This window comes from Monocercomonoides exilis, assembly GCF_001643675.1.
Source record: "Monocercomonoides exilis strain PA203 chromosome Unknown scaffold1-2713096, whole genome shotgun sequence".
NCBI lineage: Eukaryota > Preaxostyla > Oxymonadida > Polymastigidae > Monocercomonoides > Monocercomonoides exilis.
In genome coordinates this window covers 2,375,184-2,396,585 of record NW_027150546.1, presented here as the reverse complement: position 1 = coordinate 2,396,585, position 21,402 = coordinate 2,375,184, and the positions used below count along the sequence as shown (strand labels likewise).

Here is a 21,402-nt window from a genome sequence, read left to right as displayed (position 1 = left end):
CTCATTCGCCTCATCTGCCTCTGCCTGGATGCTTTCTTTTTAAAGCTCAAATAAAGCTAGGTGCTGTGCGAGCGAAGAAGAATCGAAGAATTAGAAAGAGAGAAAAGCGAAAATTCAGATATCGGAACGAGTTGGTGGACTTGAAAGGAAAACCAAAACGAAACCTATTTCAAGCGGATCAAAGAGAATGACATTCTGCGGGGATGATGCGAAAAAGAATAATACAAAAGATATTTACAAAGAAACAAGAAAAGAATAAGAATTAGGAGAAAAGATTCAAAAGAAGATGAATGAATAAACCATATAACTGTTTCATTTCGCAAAGTTTCTTTGATTTACAGGTTATTAAATGCAGCGAAATATAATAATTTGATTTAATAATATTTTTTGGAGATGAATTGCAAAGTATTTTAATAATGCAATTAAAATCAACGTGCTTCAAAAATATCTTTTGGATATTCCTCTGACTTGATGTGAGATATTAAGAAAAAATATGAAAAATTTGAGAGCATTTGTTAACAATAAGTTATAATTATATTCAATATTGAATCCATTTTCAAAGCTATTTAGAAGTGTCAAACTTCTCAAAACATTTCATTCATTCGAACAACTATTCAGCCCTCATCTTCTGTTGACAAAGAGAGAGAAAAAAGTTCTGCAAAGTTATTAAAGACTTTTGTGCTTTTCACCATTCCATGCAAAATCTTTATCAAAAATTTCTGATCATCTTTCAATTCTTCCAGAAATGAATGATTCTTCCATTTCGCAATCGTTATTCTCGACACAATTTGTTTCATGTTTATGATATCCAAAAAACTTTTTTCTATCACTCGTTTTCGAAGAAAAATTCTTCAGTCGTGATGTTCAGCAGGCGTTTCTGAAAAAATTGCGCTCAATAATCAAGTGATGAAGATAAGGAAGGCAGGCGCTTCAAGTCGATCGAAGAAATTGATAAATACTTTTCAACGTTGTCGGGAAAGAAAGATGAATGAAAAAAAACGAAAATAACATTTTATTGAAAAGGAATTTGTTGAAGCCGAATCTTCAACATATTTGTGTGCGTAACAAAGAGATGAAGATAAACAGTGATTAGTTTGTTATCTGACTACTGGCTTTGGACATTTTAGTGAACTTTGTGAGCTTGTCAATAAAAAAACTGTTAATAAAATTTCTCTTTTGAAACAAGCTAACCATATCCTGATGATATTTCGTTCTGGATGAATTGTTGAATTTCCTTGAGGTCAAGTTTTCCACGTGCGTTCTAATTGCATGCGTTCAATTTTGATTTCCACAATAATAACTTTATTAAAGTGCAAAAAAATTCTTCATCATTCCATTTCATTTCATCTTTCACGTTGCAAAATGCAACTTTTTCAACAATTAGAATTTATTTCAATTTTTTGATCAACATTGAAATACTGGCTTGCACTGACGTTCATGACCGTCACCTACGATCCGAAATTCCTTTTTTGCCTTTTCGTCAGTATCCCATTTAAAATAATTTTTTTAATGATGTAAAGTGAGAAGAAAATAAATTTTTTTTTTCTTGTGCAAATAATGAACTTAATATTGAGATAAATTATAATATGGGTTGTTATTTTTGAAAAGTCGCAAATGTTCAATTTTCTGAAAAAACAAAAATTTCATATCTTGATCAAATTTCAGTTCCCGCTCATGCAACTTCACCAAAGCGGAGGATATAATTTGACAATGCCATTTAACACATTCCTGTAAAGTTGAATGAGCGGGAACTGAAATTTGATCAAGATATGTAATTTTTGATTTATTAGAAAATTTAACGTTTGCGACTTTTCAAAAATAATTACCCATATGGGTGATTATTTTTGAAATCATAACTTTTTTCGGGCTGTTCATTTTTCAAACGTTATTTGTCTTTGGGAAGGAATTATGTATTCAATTTGAAAATTCAGCTCAACTATATGAAAAATAAATGCTTTTGCTAAAACAAATATAAAGATATCTTTTTCAAGCATTTTAACTTTTCAATGTTTTTCTGAAAAAATTCAAGGGATTATATTAACAGAAATATTTGAAAGAAAGAAGATGATATCAAAAAAATCACCCCTTTGGAAAATGAGTTTTTAACAAATGCAACAACTCTTTGTTAAAAAAACACTTTTTTCGTTTTATTTATTCTTTTTTTATGAAAAAAAAAATAGTGTGAAACTGTGTTATATAGAGTTATCATTTAATCTTGATATTATTTCTTTTTCAAAACCCTTTTATTTAAGATCTTGCAAATTGCATAGCACAAGCTTGCGATTTTTAAAAAATAACCAGTAATAAACATGTGTTTCGGATTCAATTATTTTTTGTCACGTCGGTTAGTTATTGAAAATCAACGTGGGACAAAAGATTTGACTTCAGGCATTTCCATTGAAAAGATGTGCCCTTTTTATTGAATTTTAAAGATCAAAAAACACAACAAAAATGTGTTCATTTTTTGACATACGAGAAAAGCTGTATTGCATTTTGCTTTATATTTCTTTGATTCTAAGTTACAGATTCTTTTTTCCAATTAATTTCGAAATCTGGTTAAGTTCCAAAATGTTGTTAGTGAATCAGTTTTTTCATGCTTTGTGCATTAAAAGCTAGAAAGTCTATATTTTTCTCCACGTCAGTAATGGTTTTTTTCCATATTTATTTTTACTGATTTTCTGAATTATCGAAAAAAAATCGAATTATATCAATAAATTCATAATATTATGATCAACAAACTTCACTTTGTTTCTTATATAAAATGAAAAATAATTTCCCTTCAGACACTGACTTCATTTTCGTTCCGATGATCAAAAAATAACAAATTTGACTTTTTTGTCAGAAACTTTTTTGAAAAACGTATTTTTATTATTCACTTATTTGAATACTTATTAAATCATATGAAATTCAATAATTATTATTTTCATTATAGAGGTTCTGACGTTAGAATTGTCTCTCGTTCCATCAGGAAACAATTTTTTTGTCAATAGTCACAAAGAAACACCTGTTAAACATGTAATGTTCGATAAAATTTAATCTTCTTATTCCATATGGGTGATTATTTTTGAAATCATATCTTTTTTCGGGGTGTTGATTTTTCAAAGATTGTCAGTTTTTCGAAAGAAAATTTATTTCAAAAGAATAGAAGCATGATGATTGTTTTAAATGACTAATGGTTATTCCGAATGAAAGATAAAAAATGTATTCAATAAGCCTTTTCACTTTTCGATTTTTGTTTATTGATATTCAATAAATATTTTTGCACCGAAATTTTTGCATGATATAATATGATTTCAAAAATAATCACCCATATTATATTTTTTTATGCTTTCACGAATATTTTAACTAGGCCTTTGCGACAAGGAAAAATTTAGCGATGTATGTCGGTCGAAAAGCAAAACCAATGTCGAGAAGGTTTTTTTTTTTTTTTTTTTTTTCCTAAATGAATTTTACTATTCTAAAATATTCAGCTTGTATCTGAATCTCTTTCTGACATGAAATTTTGATAAAAATATATTTTTGAATGAACGAAAATTTGTATTTTAATTGTTATGGAAAAAAAGTTATTTGAAACTTCAATTATGAAAAAGAAAAGCCTAAACAAGTATTATTATTGAAAACAAAATTTATTTTTTTTTTTCTTTGGAAGATGAAAAGAAAAAATGTTAATATTGCAATCAAACCAAAAAAAAAAATTGAATTGCGAAAATAGAAGTTAGATTTATGAAAATGTACTGTTTCTGTTTTGATTATTAAAAAAATATTAAATTAAGAAAATTGAAGTTATGCTGTTTGTTTTCATTTTCAACTATCTGTTTTATTATTTGTGCATCTTTAAATGACCCATAATTGATGCTGTCCATTGGCAGATGCCAGTTGCGAGTTGCCTTCAATAAAATTAAATTCGTGTGCAACAAATGCAATTGATCTTTGACAAACAAAAGAAAATAAGACAAAAAAGTTTTTCTTTAATATGAAGAAGAAGAAGATGGAGTGAGTGATGAAGGCTGATAGTTATATGTTAAGACTGAAGAATTTGTTGAAAACAAAGCCTGAGAATAAGACGAAATAGACGCACGATGCTAAGGAGGAAGATACATTGGCGGAATCGATGATTACAAATGAAGCACAGTTGCTGGCAATGGAAAGATCGACTTGATAAGCTTATTATTCTGTTCATTTACTGTTCGTTGGGTGCTTTACGAAATGGAATCAAGAATTGGAACAACGTGTGTTGCAGAAGAAACTGGTATCTGATGAAGAGTTGACGGAAAATCAGAAGTTGATTATTGATAAGCTGGAGTATCAGAAAATTCACTCACAGAAGATACTTCATTTTCACTTTCTAAGCTGTCTTTTTCTGCCTCATTTTTTAATGTTAGTTCTCTTTCTCTTTTTTTTTCTCTTTCTTCCCTCTCTCTCTCTCTCTCTCTTTCTCTCTTTCTCTTTCTCTTTCTCTTTCTCTTTCTCTTTCTCTTTCTCTCATTTTCTATATCATTCTTACTCCATTTCACTCTGAATTTCGCCTTCCGTATCTTCTGCATATTCACAAGCATTTGAAAGGATTGAACATCAACAAACTCGTATTCCACCTTTAAATCTTCAATCATCTACAGAGCCTCCAGCTGCTTCTCATTCTGCAGCCACGACAGCCTCTTTTTGCAGCTTATTGCGAATTTCCGCAAACTTCTTATCTTTCTGCTTTTGTGATCTTCCCACTTTCTGTTTTGATTGGATTCAGTTCTTAACGGCTTATTCCTGCTTTCGATTCTCAAAAAGTGTTTTCTTCTCCTCCCTCCGCTTTGGCTATTCTTGTTCTTCCATTCTCTTTTGCTCGTCCCTCAGAATCTTCCCAAAAGAAATGTTTTCATTCCCTTCCTTTTCCAGCTCCAATTATCTCTGTTGCCATCGCTCTTTAATCTTCAGCTGCTTCCGCTTTGCTTCCATTGCTGCATATCTCCTCTTCTTTTGTTCTTAATCTCACTGCATCTGAATCTTCCTTTCTCTCTCAACCATCCGAACTCCTTCGTTAACTCGCCCTGCTGCGAGCTGCTGCAATTTGTTGTTTTTTTGAGTCTAATTCGTCTTTAAAGTCATCTGTTCATGCTTCTTTCGTTTCTGTCTTGCCTTTTTTCTTCTTGGTGTAGTCTTCTTCAATTAGTTTTGTCAGCAAAGCATCGTCTCATACCACTCCCTCTAACCAATTCTTCCTCTCGATTTTCTAATTCCTCTTGATCATTCTGAAGTTATCGTTCATCACGATACCCCATATCTCCACAAAGGATTTGTTTTCCCGATCTATAATGTCATCATCCAGCTTCTCCTGCTCCATCACCCGCAGATACCGCAACCTCTCCTTCATATATCGCAACCTGTCGCTCCTTCGCTTTTGGTTGATGTACTGCCAGTTCCAGCTCTCCCGCTTCCTCCTCACGCCTTCCAGCGCATTCCGGATCGCCCAGTGCCACAGGTCCGGAAGCCGCTTCGACACAACTTTCCGCCCTATGTCAATCGCGTCTAGCATCCAAAAATGAGTCGAATCTTCGTTAGCTTGATCTGCTGAATGTGAAATCGAAGACTATTGCAAAGAGATGGGTGAATCGTGTGATGAAAAAGATGCAATGACGTTTGAAAAAGTTATGATAGGCGATAAATATGGAAAAGGTGAAGAAGATGAAGCGGATGAAGTTGATGATGAAAATATACTGCTGTTTAGAGGGAAAGCCGTTTGAGGAAGAGTTTTTGTCATTTATCGTGTTGCTTCAGTCTTTGCCTTCAATTGCTGATGCCGCTGCTGTCAAATGAACAACTGACAATGCAGCTGAGAACAGAAATAGATAGATTTTGTTTTGCTATTTGTGTATTTTCTTCGCTTTGTTGCAAAGTCTTTCTGTGAGTCGACAATGGAATGAAAATGGGTTTATACACAATATATAGTGCATATTGTGAACGTGATTCCGACAACATTGATTGAGAAAGTACTTGCATGGAAGTAATTACAGAAGGATGTGACGGCAGGCTCATTCCAAAAGAAATACTGTTTAAAGAGGAAACTTCATGATAAGATTGGAATTGTTGTGGGAATTGTTGATGGAAATGTTGTTGTTGATGAAGCATTTGCATGTTTAAGAGTTCATTTTGTATATGATCAAGCACTTTCTATCGCTGTTGCTGCGATTAAGATCAAAAATTGTCGCAAAACAAGATGACATTCAGGGAGGTGATTGACGTAATTGAGGTGAAAGATAAAGATGAAGAAGAAGTCGAATTTAAAAGAGGAAAAGAAGAGTGTTGTTGAGAGGAGAAAGATGGATAAGGAAAAGAGGAGATGTTGGAAAGAGGTGAAAAAGAAAAGTTTTTTGGTGGTGGAAGTGGAGGAAGAGAAGAAACAGCTTAAAGAACAAAGAAAGAAGAAAAACGATAACTTTCCAGATTGTTATTCTTCTTTTATTTTTTTTGTTCACAATGAAAATTCAGCTTTCTTTTTCGAAATCATTAGAAGTAACTTTTTCTTTTTCTTATTTCATTAATATAAACTGAATTCTGTTGGTTTTCAAAATTTAGCAACTTCGATTCATTCCAATTTGCACGAGATATTTGACGTTGTGCTATATGAATTATTATGAGCAAGTCATCACAAATAATTATGAATCTTCATCAGCAGAATAAACAATTCTTTCAAATTTCTATCGTTGTTCATCGTATGAAATGATAAAAACAATGATTTTTGTCAAACATTTTTCATGTGTTAACCTGCTATTTCCACAAATCTGAGTATCAAAACTTAAAATGTGTAATTATTATGGAATGCATTCAAAAATATATATATACAGTCAAAACCGGATATAATCACGTCGAATACAATCACATTCGTTTATAGTCACATTTTTCCATTCACCGACATTTTTAGCTCATTTTTCATTCATTTTCCATCGAATATAATCACAGGGATGAAAATATATAATCACATTTTGTTTCATTATGGGTGCTTTTTTCAATGAAAAATCGATTTTTTGATCAAAACTTTCAATTTTTCGCTTTTTCAAAATTATGTTTAAATAAGACTGAATAACATAGGAAAACATAAAAAATTGTTATTTCTATTGAAAAATGTGTTTTTGTGAAGAATTTCCAAAAATAAAAAAATCGACCCAAAATTAATTAATAAATCAATTAATTTTTATTTTTTTCTGTGATAAGCAGCATCGTATATTATCACAATCGGATATAGTCACAAAAAGTTGTGCAAAAACCGATGTGATTATATCCGGTTTAGACTGTATATTATTAAGAAAATAACAAATATATATGAAAGCTGATGAAGCGTCCGACAAAATATGGCTTTGGACAACAAATGAATAATGTCAGATAGATAAATACTCAATATCTTTGAAATTCTTAGAATTTTTCAATCAAAAAATGCAATTCAAAATAAGATCATTATTAAAAATACGTTTCATTAAAAAAAAAGAAATGTATCAAAAATGTTAATCCGTTCGACATATTGATCTTTTTCGACCGACTGATCTTTCGACTGACTGATCTTTGTCGTTCGACTGATCTCGACAAAGATTTGTCGATAACCCATTGAAATTATTTGTGATCAATTAAATTATAATTTGTTTGTTCGAATCTGGAAATAATTAAAAAATTAATAAATAAAAATAATAAAAATTCAATGCAAAAAATGCAATATTTAAATTTGAATGTTATAAAGTTTATCAAAAAATTAAACACAAGCCGACTGTTTTGTCGGTCGACTTGTCGAGTTGATGGAAAAATGTCGGTCTGTCGCAAAGGCCTATTCAAGATGGGTAATAATTTTTGATTTCTGATTTTTCCAATCAAATTTTTCAAATTAATAATTTGTCGCAAAAACTCAGAAATCTATCTTATGTTTTTGAAAAATTTTTAATGAACTTCTTTATTATTGGAGTCAAAATGCATATGAAAGACAATAATTTGAAAGAATGAGAAGCTTTTTTATTATTCTTTTGAAAATAACTGTCAATGAGAAAATTATTAATATGGGACAAAATATTTTGCTTTAAGAATTTTGTTCCATTCTTCTCTAACAAATATTTTTCTCAATTTTGGAATTTTTCTGTATTTTTTTGACATACGAATGCAATGTTTCTCATGATAAGGTTGCGGGAAAAGTTTGGAACAAATCGTTGTTTTATTCATAAATGAAAAAATTTTGCCCCATATAACGAATAAATATATGATTTCAAAAATAATCACCCAGTTCCTTAATAATTACTAAATGTTTGAAATGAAATTGTCCTATGATAAATTTTTTCATTCGATCAAAAAATGTTGAAAAACATGCTCGCTTATTTTTGAAATCTTTCATAATTTCAGATTGCTGATAGTGATGCAGTTTTTTCTTTGTTTTATTTAATCATTGTGAGAAATTCGATCATTATGTTTATCACGAACATTAATGTTTGAGACAAACGACAGATGATGAACTCTTTTCTCAATATTATTCAGTTTTTTGTGACATTTCAAACAATTTCCAACAAATTTCAAATAATAGAAATAATATCATGAAAGTGCTATTATCAATAAGAATTTCGCACGAAAAGACTGAAGTGAGTAGTGACAGGATCACAATAATTTTTCAAGATGAACGTGAAGATTTCAAATTTATTTATTACCTTTTCGAATAAAAAGGTTTTTATCGAATAATGAAATGGATATATTTTCAAAATCATTCACATGTATTCAACTATAATTAACTTGAAAATTCATTTTTCAATAACATATGAACAAGTTTTTCTTGTTACAAATACTGATAAAATTTTTTTGGAACTTGTTGCAAAAAATAAAAAATAAAAAGTGATGATGGTTCATTTCCTTTGAAAATGTGATCATCATCTGTTTCTATTGTTCCATTTTATGACCATGTGGGTGCATGTATTTTAGAACAATATTTTTTATTTGTTCCTTTATATCCAACAACAATAACAAGAGCAAAAAATAAATTGCATTTTTCCCTTCAATTTCATTTGAATAAATTACTCTTTCAAACACTGAGACTCGATTATTTTTCACACATTTTTTATTGAAGAGATTGACATTATTATTATCCTTCATTTTCTCAATGAATAATTTTACTTATTTCCAATTATTGGTTCAACATGTTCGTTTTCTTAGAATTATAAATCTTTTTCTCGAATTTGCTAATTTTAATTTATAGAAATAATAAATTTTGATGATTCCAATGAATAATTGAACGTTTTTTAAATTGATGAATGATTTTTTAGATGATAACCCATATGCGAATAATTTGAGTACTTACTTTTTTGTTTGCGGCTCAAGTTGTGCATGAGCCAGAATGATCGTTTGCTAATCGGGCGCATACCGGATTATCAAGAGTTGAAACGTATTGTTCAAGTGGAGGACAAGTTCATTGTGCAGGAAAATGAAAAGAGAAAACAAAGCAAAATTGGCAGATGCTTTCAAAGAAACTGCTCATATTTTGTTTTGCATCTTTCATTGATTTTGGTGTGCTTTAATTCATATGATGTCTGAGCTGAGCATTTGACAAAATTTTGTATGAAAAAATTTGTTATTTTAGATAATTGCTTTTGCTGCAGCAGTTGTCCTTTTATTTTGGGAAAGCGACTTTTCATTCCGTCATTGCTTTTATACGGTGATGTCAGCTGTCTGTGGCGTGGGACTGGCCGGATTCAACATCTCCAACTCGAAGTTTGGAACCCAATTGGTTCTGATGATAACGATACACCTCGGAAGCTCGTGTCTCTTGTCTCTTTTGCCGTTGATATTGAAAAGAAGGTATATCCGGAAGCATTTCAACCATCCAGTTGTGAGGCAAACAATTGAACTTGAGGATGCATCTCCGACTTCGAAGAAGGAGAATGAATGCAAGCAAGAGTCCTTCATTCAGTTCTCAAAGGAGCAAATAAAAAGAATTCCTCCATCGCCTATTTTCACAATCCAGCTGCCAACGCAACGTGAGGGGGCTGCTTCCAAAAGGCGTCTGAACGAGCACATTACCTCTGCTCACACAATTCATATGCATCCTTCGCCTCTGTCAGCATCGTGTTCGCTGGCTTCGCTTCCGCCGAGGCCACAGAAAGAGAAAAGAGCGGAAAACAAGCTGCCGAAAGCATCAGCGATTTCTTCTTTCAATGGGCATCCTGTTCAGCCACCTTCTGTTGCTTATGCACCACGCACGCCTCACTCAGCTGCCTATTTCGGAACTCAGCATTTCATTCCAACAAACTCTCCATCATCGTCATCGTCATCGTCATCGCCCTCTTCCTCTCCTCCTCTTCTTTCTTCTTCCTCTTCTTTTTCAACTTCTTCTTCTCCTTCTCCCTCGACTCCTCCAATCAGCGTTAGCACACATCCAATCACAGCTGCCCTCTTTCAGCCTCCGACTCCTCCGCGTGTATCGCTGAACTCCCCACATCCAATCATTTCTTCCTCTTCTTCTCTTTCTTCTTCTAATTCTTCTCTTTCTCCTTCTTCTTCTTCTTCTCCTCTTCCTCTGTCTCTTCCTCGTTCGTTTGCCAATCTTCCTCCAGCTTTCACTTACAGCCCGTCTTTCTGCGCTGCTTTTCCAGCAAAGCAAAAGTCTTCTCTTTCTTCTTCTTCATCATCTTCAAATAGAAATGCCAATCAAAGGAATTCTCGAAGGTTCCCTCGTCCCATTACTCTCAATCCTCCCCACAACATCAATTCGAAGTTGCTCAATACACCTTCTCCTCTCCCTCCTCCTCTTTTTCCTTCATCTTCATCTTCCTCCTCAATTCATTTTCCTGCTTCTTCTTATCATTCTTCTTCTTCCTCCTCATTTCCTCCCCCGCTGCTCAGCAACAGCAGCTCAGCCACAGCCACTCTGGCGCCACACGCCGCCCAAGTTCTGATTCAGCTGCTGGACGAAGCAAGAAAGGAGAGCAAGAAACAGAGGGAAGAAGACATTGCGCGGAAAGGAAGAGGGAAAGAAGGAAAAGAGAAAGGAAAAGAGAAAAGAAAAGAAAGAGAGGGAGAAGGAGAAGGAGGAAAAGCAGACTCTTTTTGTGGTGATGATAGGACATCGAGTGTGATTGCGACCATCAAGAACGAAGGATATGTTGCACCAGCCACAGCGCTTAAGCGGAGACACGGTGTGAGGTTTTTGCAGAAGATGAGGGAGAAAAGAGCCAAGCAGAGAAAAGATGAAGAAATGGAAAAAGAAAGAGAGGAGTCAAATCGGAAGAGCAAAGCAGATGATAACAACGATGCAGAAAGAGGAATTGCGGGTGTGGAGGAGATGAAAGTGAAAGTGAAAAAGGAAAACGATATGGGAGAAGAAGAAGAAGAAGAAGGAATGGAAGGGATGGAAGAAGAGGAAGAGCAAGAGAAAACGACGCTGCCGTTGTATCTCTTCTCTTTGGAGTATCTCGGCATGGGCGAGATTATCCGCTCGATGATTGCGTATGTGCTGACGTGGTATGTTGTAGGCACTGTGTTGCTTGCTGTCCCTTCCTTTTGCAGTCCTTCCATCCGCCTCAACATTCAGTCCTGTCTGCAGCAGACTTTCCATCTTTCTGCTACCACAGTGGCTGCAAACGAGGCGGATGCCCCCTGTTTTTTCCGGGTGTTGTGGTGGGGCCTGTTCACAGCAGTATCTGCATTCAACGGGGCGGGGCTGAGCATCACACCTACATTTTTTTGGGAGTCGATCAGAGGAGGAAACCATCTTGGAGCGATTGTTGGGGTGGTGCTGATGATTTTGGGGGGGCCAGCGATATTTATGCTTCCGTTTTCTGTGTGGATGAGGGGGAAGAGGAGGTATTTGAGGTGGAGAGAGAAGAAACAGAGGGAAGAGATGGAGATGGTGATGAGGATGGAGGAGGAAGAGGAGGAGGCAAGGAAAAGAAGGAGAAGAAGAAACAAAGGAAACGAGGTGAAGAAAATGGAGAACACAGGGCAGGAAGAAAAAGAAGAAAAAGAAGGAGGAGAAGGAGGAGAAGAAAACATCTTTGATGATGAATCCAAATCAAAAAACCCACAAAGTATTCATCCCTCCTCCTCCTCCTCAAATACATCCTCGCAGAGTGTTCTGCAGCTGGAGCAAGAAGAGCTGAAAGGAGAAGAGGCGAACGGATCTGCTGGGTCGTGCCAGGCGATCGACTATGTGCTGGCGCATCCCCGTGAGATATACTCTTCACTCTTCGACTCTGCAGAGCTGATCGTGCTTTCTGTCTGCTTCTTCTCTCTCTGTCTTCTCGAGGTGGTGTTCATTCTCGCTTTTGGGGCGCAGACAGCCCCGCTTTCAGAAGTGCACCCAGTTTTGCGCGTGTTCATGGCGGTTGCGCACAGCGTGAGCGACAGAGGATGCGGGATGGGAGTGATTGACTTGTCGAGGATGGAGCCTGGGGTGATCCTTCTGATCTGCTTCACGATGGTGCTTTCGGCGTATCCGTTCATTCTGACGCTGCATGCAACAGCGATTTCGGTGGAGAAGGCTGAGGCGGCGGAGGAGGAGATTGAGGAGAAAGAGGAGAAAGAGGAGGTGGCTGTGATGGAAGGAGGAGAAAGAGGAGAAAGAGGAGAGGAAGAAGTGGAAGAGGAGAAAAGAAGTTCATTTGATGCATCTTCAGAGACAGAAAAAGGATTGAGAAGAAAGCGAAGTGAAAACACAGAAAGCGATCAGATTGACAGTTCGATTGAGGTTGGGGTGAAGGCAGAGGCGAGAAAAAGGTGGGAAGAGGAGCAGAAGGAGAGGAAGAGGAGAAGGAGAAGGAAGATGGTGAAGAAGCTGTTGAAGAAGGAGAAGAGGAAAAGGAAGAGGAGGAAAATGGAAAGAAGAGGAGGAAAAGAAAGAGGAGGAAGAGAATCGGCAGAGGTGATCCAGAAGAAAGAGAGCGAAGAGCGTTTTGAGGACTATTTTCCGAGTAGCCATTCGCTGCACAATTCAGCAGAAGAAGATTCAGATGAAGGCAAAAGCAGTTCTGAAACATCATCAACTTATTCTTCTTCTTCTTCTTCTTTTTCTTCTTCCTTTTCATCTCTTTCATCTTCATATTCATCACTTTTTTCTTCTTCCTCTTCCTCTTCCATTTCCTCTCCTTCAAAACCCTCCAACTTTCAGTCCAATCAATCCACACCACATCTTTCTCCTCCCTTTTCAATTTACACAGCAAAATCCACATTTACCACTCGCCCATTCAGAGACGAGCCATTTTCTTCTTCTTCTTCCTCCTCTTCCTCTTCTTTTCCTTCTTCTTCTTCTTCTTCGAAGTTCTCTTCTCTTCTTTCTCCACTGAATGAAAGGATGGAAGGCTCAGATGAAATGATTGCTCCGATTTCTTCTCCTTCCTCTTCATCTGAATCACCCGAATTTCAGGCATCAAATCTGCTATGCCCTCCTCCTTCTCATCCTCCTCCTCCACTTCCTTCTCCCTCATCATCATCATCTTCTTCTTCTTCTTCTCATTCTTCTTTACTTTCTTCATCTCAGCAAGATTCCAATCATCAACCAATCACTGCTCCATCTTCTTTGCCTCTTCCTCTTCTTCCTCCATCATCACCATCTTCCTCCTCCTCTTCATCTTCTTCATCTTCTCAAATATCTCCTTCTTATTCACTTCCTCTTGATGTCAGCCACATAACACAATCACATCCTTCCTCTTCTCTTTCTTCTTCTTCCTCCTCTTCTCTTTCTCCTTATCCTCTTTCCCTTTCTTCTTCTCAACCGCATTTGCGTCGTCATCCAATCAAGCAAAACAGAAGTGAAGAATTAAACACGAAAAGTCAAACTGTCTTGCCAAAGAAACATCATTTGAATAGCAAAGGGGAAGAAGAAGATGATGATGAAGAAAATTTGAAGAAAGAAGAAGGAGAGGGAAAAGAAGGAAATGAAAAAAATGAACATATTCATCACCATCATCATGAAAATGATAACAAACATAAACATCATCATCATCATAGCAATCATTCAATTCATAAACTTAGCTGTTTGAATGAGGAAAGTGAGGAGATGAAAAGAAAGAGAGAAAGAAGAAAAGAAAGAGAAAGAGAAAGAGAAAGAGAAGAAGAAGAAAGAAAGAAAAATCAAATTAGTTCAACATATACTCATCTTCCTCTTCCTGTTTCAAATTTCCCTTCTTCCTCCTCCTCCTCAATATACATTCCTTCTTCTTCATTTCTTCCTTCTCTTCCTTCTCATTCGTCTTCTTCTATTCCTTTTTCTATTCCTTCCTCTTCCTCTTCCTCTTCCTCTTCCTCTTCTCTTCTTCTCCCTCATCGCCCTCTTTCCATTCTTCAGCCATTCAAAAACACAATTTCGTTGTATCGAAAAAGAGTGAGCGACAGAACAAGCAAAGATTGGCACCAGAGAGGAAGATTTATTCAGCCTGTGTTTGTGGCAAAGGGGGGAAGAGAAGAAGAAGAAGAAGAAGAAGAAGAAGAGGAAGAAGAAGAAGATGATGAAATGAAAGGAATAAGAGAAGAGGAGGAAGAAGAAAATGAAAGAGAAGGAGAAAAAGAAAGAAAAGAAAAAGAACAAAGTGATGTTGATTCAGGATTGCTTAACAGCCAAAGCCTTTCTCAATCATCACCATCATCATCTATTTCTTCTTCTTCTTCAAATAATAATTATCCTCCTCCTATTCTGCTTCCTCTTCCAATATCCTCCTCTTCCTCTTCTTCTCTTCCCTCTCATCATCAGCCAAACAAATCTCGTTCATTTTTTTCTCTTCTTTTCCGTCGTCCTTTCGACAGAAAATACGAAGTTGATGTTGAAAAAGGTGGAATTTCGAATGTTTCTTCTTCTTCTTCTTCTTCTTCTTCTTCTTCTTCCCTTCTTTCTTCTCCTTCTATTTCTTCTCCTTCTTCTCAATCTTTTTCTTTTCTTCCTCCTCTTCCAACAAACAATGAACAAATTCAAACAAACAAACAAACAAAACAAGAAGAACTGAATTTGGGTAATTCTTTTTATTCGCAAAATTTAAGAGAAAATAAAGAAAATAAAGAAAATAAAGAAAATAAAGAAAATAAAGAAAATAAAGAAAATAAAGAAGAAAAGGAAAAAGAAGAAGAAAAGAAGGAAACATCAAAAGATTCGTCGAATTTGAAAGGAATTGCAAAAGTGTTCAGTTCTCTTTCTTTGATGGAACAAGAAGAGAAGAGAAGAAGAGAAAAAAGAAGAGAAAAAGGAAAAGATAAAAAGGATGAAATAAAAGAGAATAACAACAAAGAAGAAGAAAGCAATGAAGAAGAAGAAGACGATGATGATGATGAGAAAAGCAAAGAAACAATTGAACCAGATCTTCTCTCAGGAACATATTTAACATCCAATTCTTCTTCTTCTTTTCCTTCTTCTCCTTTATCTTCTTCTTCTTTATCTTTTTCTTCTCCTTTATCCTCTTCTTCACCAAAATATCAAACAGAAACAAACATTTTTCTTTTGTCTCCTTCTCCAAACGAAACACCCAAAAAAGACTATTTGGAAGGAAAAAGAAGAGAAAAAGAAGAAGAAGAAGAAGAAGAAATGAAAGATGAAGGAAAAGAAGAAATTGGAATGAAAAGAGCAATTGATGATGTTTCAGATGAGATGAAAGAAGAAGAAAGAGAAAAACACAAAGAAGATGAAGAAGGAAAAGAAAGGAAAGAAAATGGCAGCAAAACCAAAGAAAAGCAAACAAACTCTTCAAAATATGGATTATTTTCTGAATTTCCAGACATTTCTTCTTCCTCTTCTTCCTCTTCTTCTTCAACAGTTTCGTTCTCAGGCAACGAAGAACAAGAAATTCCTTCTTTTTCAACAACAACAACATCATCATCAGAAAATTTGAGAAAAGAGAAAGAAGAAGAAGAAGATGACGATGAAGATGAAACAGAAATGAAAGCGATTAAAACAGCAAATGCATCACAAATGATGGATTTGAATGAAGAGAAAAGAAATTTCGATGTTTACAAAAGGAAAACTTCAATTCTTCCTTCATCATCATCATCTTCTTCTTCTTCGTTAACCCCTTCTCAAATTTCTTCACCTTCCCAAACAGACAAATCAACAAAATCAAACAAATCCCCAAACAAATCTGTCAGTTCCCCAAATAAATCAAATAAATCGAATAAAACGAATAAAACAAACAAAAAACCAAAATTAACCTTTTTTGAGCGCTATCCGTCAATCCACTTGCTTTCCCGCCTTTTCATTGATTTTGCCTCCATCCAGCGCGAACAGCCGCTTTTGAGAGATTTGATTTGGCTTTCTGTTGGGTGGCTGATTGTTGTGTGTGTTGAGTTGCCGTTGGTTGAAGGAGAGAAAGGAAGTTGTGAGAGAATGAAGGAAATAAATGGAATAACCGGAATAAATGGAGTGAATGGAGTGAATCAGATTAAAGGAATACAAAAAATGAATGAAAGCGTGGAGAATAGCAAAACACATAATTTTTCTTCTTCTTCCTCTGATTCTTCTCCCTCTCACCCACCTTATCTCTCCTCCCTCTCTCTTCTGCACGAGCTGGCCTCCGACTATTCCGGAACAGGAATGAGTTTTGGCTGGTTTGGCTCAGAAACAGCACTTTCTGTTCATCTTTCGGGTGTCACACAGTGGATTGTGATTGTGCTGATGGCGATGGGGAAGCAGAGGGGTTTGCCTTCAGAAGTGGACAGATCGATTGCGAAGGGCTCGTTTGATGGAGCGCCAGAGGAGGTGTTTCGGCTGCTGGGGTGGGAGGAGGTGAGGGAGATGGGGCTGACGAGGGAAAGAGGGAAGGGGAAGGGGAAGACGAAAGGGAAGAAGGAGAAGGAGATGAAGGAGAAGGGGAAGAAGAAGGATAAAGGAGAAGAAAATGAGAAAAAGAATGAGAATGATGACATTTCAAAGCAATCAACAGAAACAACAAAAACGAAAGTTTTTAGCAAAACACCTTTGAGACATGTTGTTTTTCCTTCTTCTTCTTCTTCTTCCTCTTCCTCTTCCTCTTCTTCTCTGCAAAGCAAAGACTTTCCAAATATCTCTTCCACACTCACCACAATTGCACACACTCCTCTTTTTCTGACTTCTTTGCCTGACTCAAGCTACACTTTCTCTTCTGCCCTTCCATCAATCAAATCTTTATCATCATCTTCATTATCATCTTCTTCTTCTTCCAATCCATCAAACTTGAAAGGAAGTGTTTTGGAACAAAATGATTTGTCAAAATCGAATCATTTGACTCGCTCATCTTTCATGGACATTTTTGTTCCTCCTCCTGTTTCATCGTCTTCATCGTCGTCATCGTCATCTTCTCCTCCTCCTCCCTCTTCTTCATCTCCTGTTCACCCTTCTTTTCATCCTCCAAATCATTCTTCTAGTTTGTCTTCTTCTTCGTCATCTTCTCCTTCACCATTAAATCAACCTAATTTATGAAAAATTGAAAATCCTTTTTGTGATTTCATTTTTTCTTTCAAATGAATTATGTTCTGGATTGAAGTGAGTGAGAATTTTTGATTTTAAATTATATTTTTTAATTTCATTATTAAAAATTTGTTATTCTTATTCATATTATTATTGTGATGTTTTCGTGTAAAGACTGTTCAAAGAGCATATTGCGTTGTATGTAGAATGGAAATCAATTGCTTATATATGTCATATTCAAAGCCAACAGATTTTTATTTTGTTTGTTGGCAAATCTTATTTGTTTAGAATTTTTGATTGTTGTTTGTTTTTACAGGTTTTAAATAGTTGTGTTTTATTCACACTTTATGCATGCTTTTTGCACATTGATTGTTTTGGTTTTTTTTTTTTCAATTTGATTATTTTAAATTTTTGTTGGTTGCCAAAATGTTTAAAGTGGTTTCGCTAATTTCAATGATTCACTGACAAGTGCAAGAAAGTGATTGCATTAAAGTTGTATTCTTATATATTCTGCATTGCTTATTGCTTAGTATTCGCAATTTCGACAATTTCATTTTTTTATTGAGAAAGGAAACAAAAAATCGATATGTTTTGTAACTCAATTTGAGTTCCGAAATTGATTGCTGCATTTTTTTTCCCAAAAGGAAACAAGAAACAAATCATTCAAACAACTTTCATTCTGAAAAACATTCGTTTCAATTTGCTTTGTTGTTTATTTCAATTTTTTTCTGTTTGCCAATCGAAATACATGCAACTTTGAATCATTTGACATCTCATAACTTTTTTTGGAATAAAAAGGACGTTGTTCAAAAAGGAGAAGAAAAAAGAAAATGCAAAAGGCATAGAAAAGTGCTCTTCATTCAAATGTTCAAAAAAAATAATCTGCATAATAGTCAGAAAGAGAATCATCATAACGATATTTCAAAATTCGTGAAACAACATGAAAGCTTGTGATGATGTCTTCATATCCTTCTTCTTCCATTTTAACAAAAACTTTCTTTTTCGTTGACTTTCTTTTCGTTTCTTCTTTTTCATCTTTCTCTTTCTCTTTCATTCTTTTTGAAATCACCAAAAAGAATTTCAAGCATTTCATCAAATGGCGATTCAATGTTTGACTTTGAATCTCCTCCAAGACAGCATCAAATGACCAACCTTTCAAAATCCCTTCAATCTTCATTGTTCTGTTCATCACTGTTCCATATAATATATTCACGCAACATTCGCTCATATCCATGTTTATATCCCTTGCAGCTCTGAGTAATCGCACAATGCTGTCGACAAGCAGAACAGATTCTTCGTTCCACAATTTGCACATGGTCAAATAACGGCCAATCGCAAAGAGCCATTTCATCATCATGTGCTCTTCTTCTGGTTCTTTTCCTATTCCTTTTTCTTTTTTCGCTTCTTTTTGCTTCTTCTTCCAATCTTCATGTTTCATCAACTTTTCGAGTCCTTTTGAAGCTTCTCTTACAAAATGCATCTCATTCACAATCACTCCCTCCAAACTTTCGTCGAACACGAATCTTTTTATCAAAAACTGCCAAGCAGACTGATAAGCAATTTGAGTGAGATGGCGATGTTCCTGATGATACAGGATGATTTCTTTGATTTCACTTAAATACAATTCTTCAGGAATTATCTGAATCAAAGATCATAAAAAAAAACCTTAAAGAATGGGGGGAAAATGGGAAAGTGCTCAAACAAAATCTCCAACATTGCCCAATGCAAGCAATGCAGTTTCTGCTTCTTTTTGTGTTTCTTTGCTTTCATCCTTGTTTGATGCCACTTTCAAAAGGGGTGGCACACAAATGTTTGTCATGGTTTTTGGAAGGTCATCATATTCGTAATAAAACAAAAGATAACATTCACAAAGATCAATCAATATCTTCTCATCTTTTTCTTCTTTCTTCTTCTCTTCTTCAACAATCAGATTTTTAATTCTTTTTCCCAATGAAGAATTTTTGAAGTGACCAACATTAAGTCTTTTCATTGCATTTAAACGCCCCATGTGCTTCGGAAAAAGCAATATATTTCTTAAAGGAATTTTCTTTCCCTTCGTGATTTTTGTGATTTTGTCAAACATTTCAAATGAACAAATTGTGAGAAATTCATCCTTGCTCATCTCATCAATAAGTCCATTCATTTCTTCGATTTTCTGTTTCTGTTCATCTTTTGAATACACTTTCAGCACTTCAAACAGTTCTTCAAAAAACATGAAAAGGATGAATAATTGTTTGTATTTCAAAACAGTCAGAAATGAACAAACTCAAAAACTTGTCCACAATGTTCATTTCTTGAATTCCATCATCTCCAACATCCATTCTGTTTGTGGTTCATTCAGGACACAATGAGCACAATAAACACTTCGAACAATGAGATTATCAGCAAAAACAAACTTCTTTTTTTATCTGACTGTTTGGAAACGCTTTTGATTAAAAACCAATTACAAGGCTATTTTCAACAAACAAATGTGCAATATGTCACACAGCAAAACCAATGATTGTTTTTGTATTGAAAAGAAAAGCACACTTTTTCTTTATTTTGATCAAACCATCATCACATATATTTTTCTTGAAAAAAAAGTGCCATTTGTTTATTGTTTTCATTTTTTCCCTTTATCAATGGACTTAAGTTTATTTTACAAATATGAATAATGACAGAAGAGAAAATGAAAACAAAATTAGGTGATGAGAAAAGTATGTTATTCGTATTTGAAGTGACTTTTGGGTGAAAAAATGGAAATGAATATGATTTTTGAATAAAAGATTTAAAGTTTTTTCATTTGTTATTATTTCATTCTTGTTCGCTTTCATTCGATAAATCTCAGGAATTGTTTGAGGGTTTAGTTATGAAAACAGATAGTCAAAATGGAATAACAGAACAAAAGCATCAGAGATACCATGTGAAAGAAGTGATGAATTATATTCAGCTGCATATCGAAGACCAAGGAAACGCTCCTTAATCAAGATAATGGATTATATTTTTACATAAAAAAAGGTTAATGCAAAGAAATCTTTTGGAGTTCGATTTCAACTGCGAAAAAATAATTTACAGTCTTTCACAAGGTCATTTCAAAAAGAGACGTTCACGTATTAGCATGCAATTTTGTTGAATGAAATTGACGCCAATGGCCACTTGACTTCATATGAAAGGAAATATCAAGCCGAAGACGGAGAAGATGAATATTTGTGATATGATCTTTCTTCCATTGCATCTTCCCGCCCAATCTTCAAACGCTCTCCTTTCAGATATGAAAATTTTCTTCAATGAAATTACAACATCTTTTCACTTCTGCTCCTTCTTCACTTGGCGCCACATGCTCAGCTGCAAAGACATCGATGCCTGGATAGTAGCTGCAGAATGAGCTGTCTGGCAAACAGTACGATTGCAGGTTCAGAGGAGGGAAAAATACAACGAAGCAAAATGAAGAATAATTGTCCTGAACACAGGAGTTCGTGATGAAGCCAAAACAGAAAGTCAAAGAAATCACAAAAATGAATTTGAAGCTTTGATGATACTCAAGATACTGGTTGTGTCATGGGAAGCACAAGTCCGTTTCAACTGCTTCAGACACAAATGCTGCATCCTTTTGCATCTGATGCATCTCTTAATATGGCATTGTCGATGTTGTCATCCTCAAATGAAAGAGTCCAAGCGAATAATCATGCACATGGTTTCAGAGTCCTCACCTCTCGTGAAATCTATGCATTCATCAGCTAATATGCAACCTTCTTCTCCATCTGCAATCAAAGAAAGTTTTGCTCTTTTTCTTTTCATCCATCTTCACTTTTATCTCAACATTTCAATACATCATCTTCCTTTCCCTAACAATCATTGTTGCCTTCTTCCTTTGCTGATGAATCTTCCTATCTTCACATATTTATTTCTATATAATTTCTTCAAATATTTGTTCATCGTTTTCTTCTTCATTTCACTCATTATTTCTGGCACAGAAGCTGATGAGAATAACTCTGATTACACAATATGGATAATGTTAATAATGGAATTGTGATGTGATTTGAAGTAGACTTGCATGT

General features: G+C 34.9%; 3 protein-coding genes across 3 annotated transcripts; 1 reads left to right on the top strand and 2 right to left on the bottom strand.

The window, feature by feature from the left end:
• Positions 1-5,221: 5,221 nt before the first annotated feature.
• Positions 5,222-5,524, bottom strand: MONOS_16898 (uncharacterized protein; the record flags this gene model as incomplete). The annotated part of the gene is made up of 1 exon (XM_067869769.1): positions 5,222-5,524. The coding sequence occupies one exon, from the start codon at positions 5,522-5,524 to the stop codon at positions 5,222-5,224; it is 303 nt and encodes a 100-aa protein (XP_067736590.1).
• A 3,809-nt stretch (positions 5,525-9,333) lies between these two features.
• MONOS_10924 (putative K+Transporter (Trk) Family Protein) lies at positions 9,334-18,134 on the top strand (the record flags this gene model as incomplete). The annotated part of the gene is made up of 2 exons (XM_067863412.1): positions 9,334-9,513; positions 9,587-18,134. 2 exons carry the CDS (start codon positions 9,334-9,336, stop codon positions 17,375-17,377), a joined length of 7,971 nt encoding a protein of 2,656 aa, XP_067736589.1. The 3' UTR covers positions 17,378-18,134.
• Positions 18,135-18,141: 7 nt separating this feature from the next.
• MONOS_10925 (uncharacterized protein) lies at positions 18,142-19,373 on the bottom strand (the record flags this gene model as incomplete). Its single annotated transcript, XM_067863413.1, has 2 exons — positions 18,142-19,004; positions 19,068-19,373. 2 exons carry the CDS (start codon positions 19,371-19,373, stop codon positions 18,234-18,236), a joined length of 1,077 nt encoding a protein of 358 aa, XP_067736588.1. The 3' UTR covers positions 18,142-18,233.
• Positions 19,374-21,402: the final 2,029 nt, after the last annotated feature.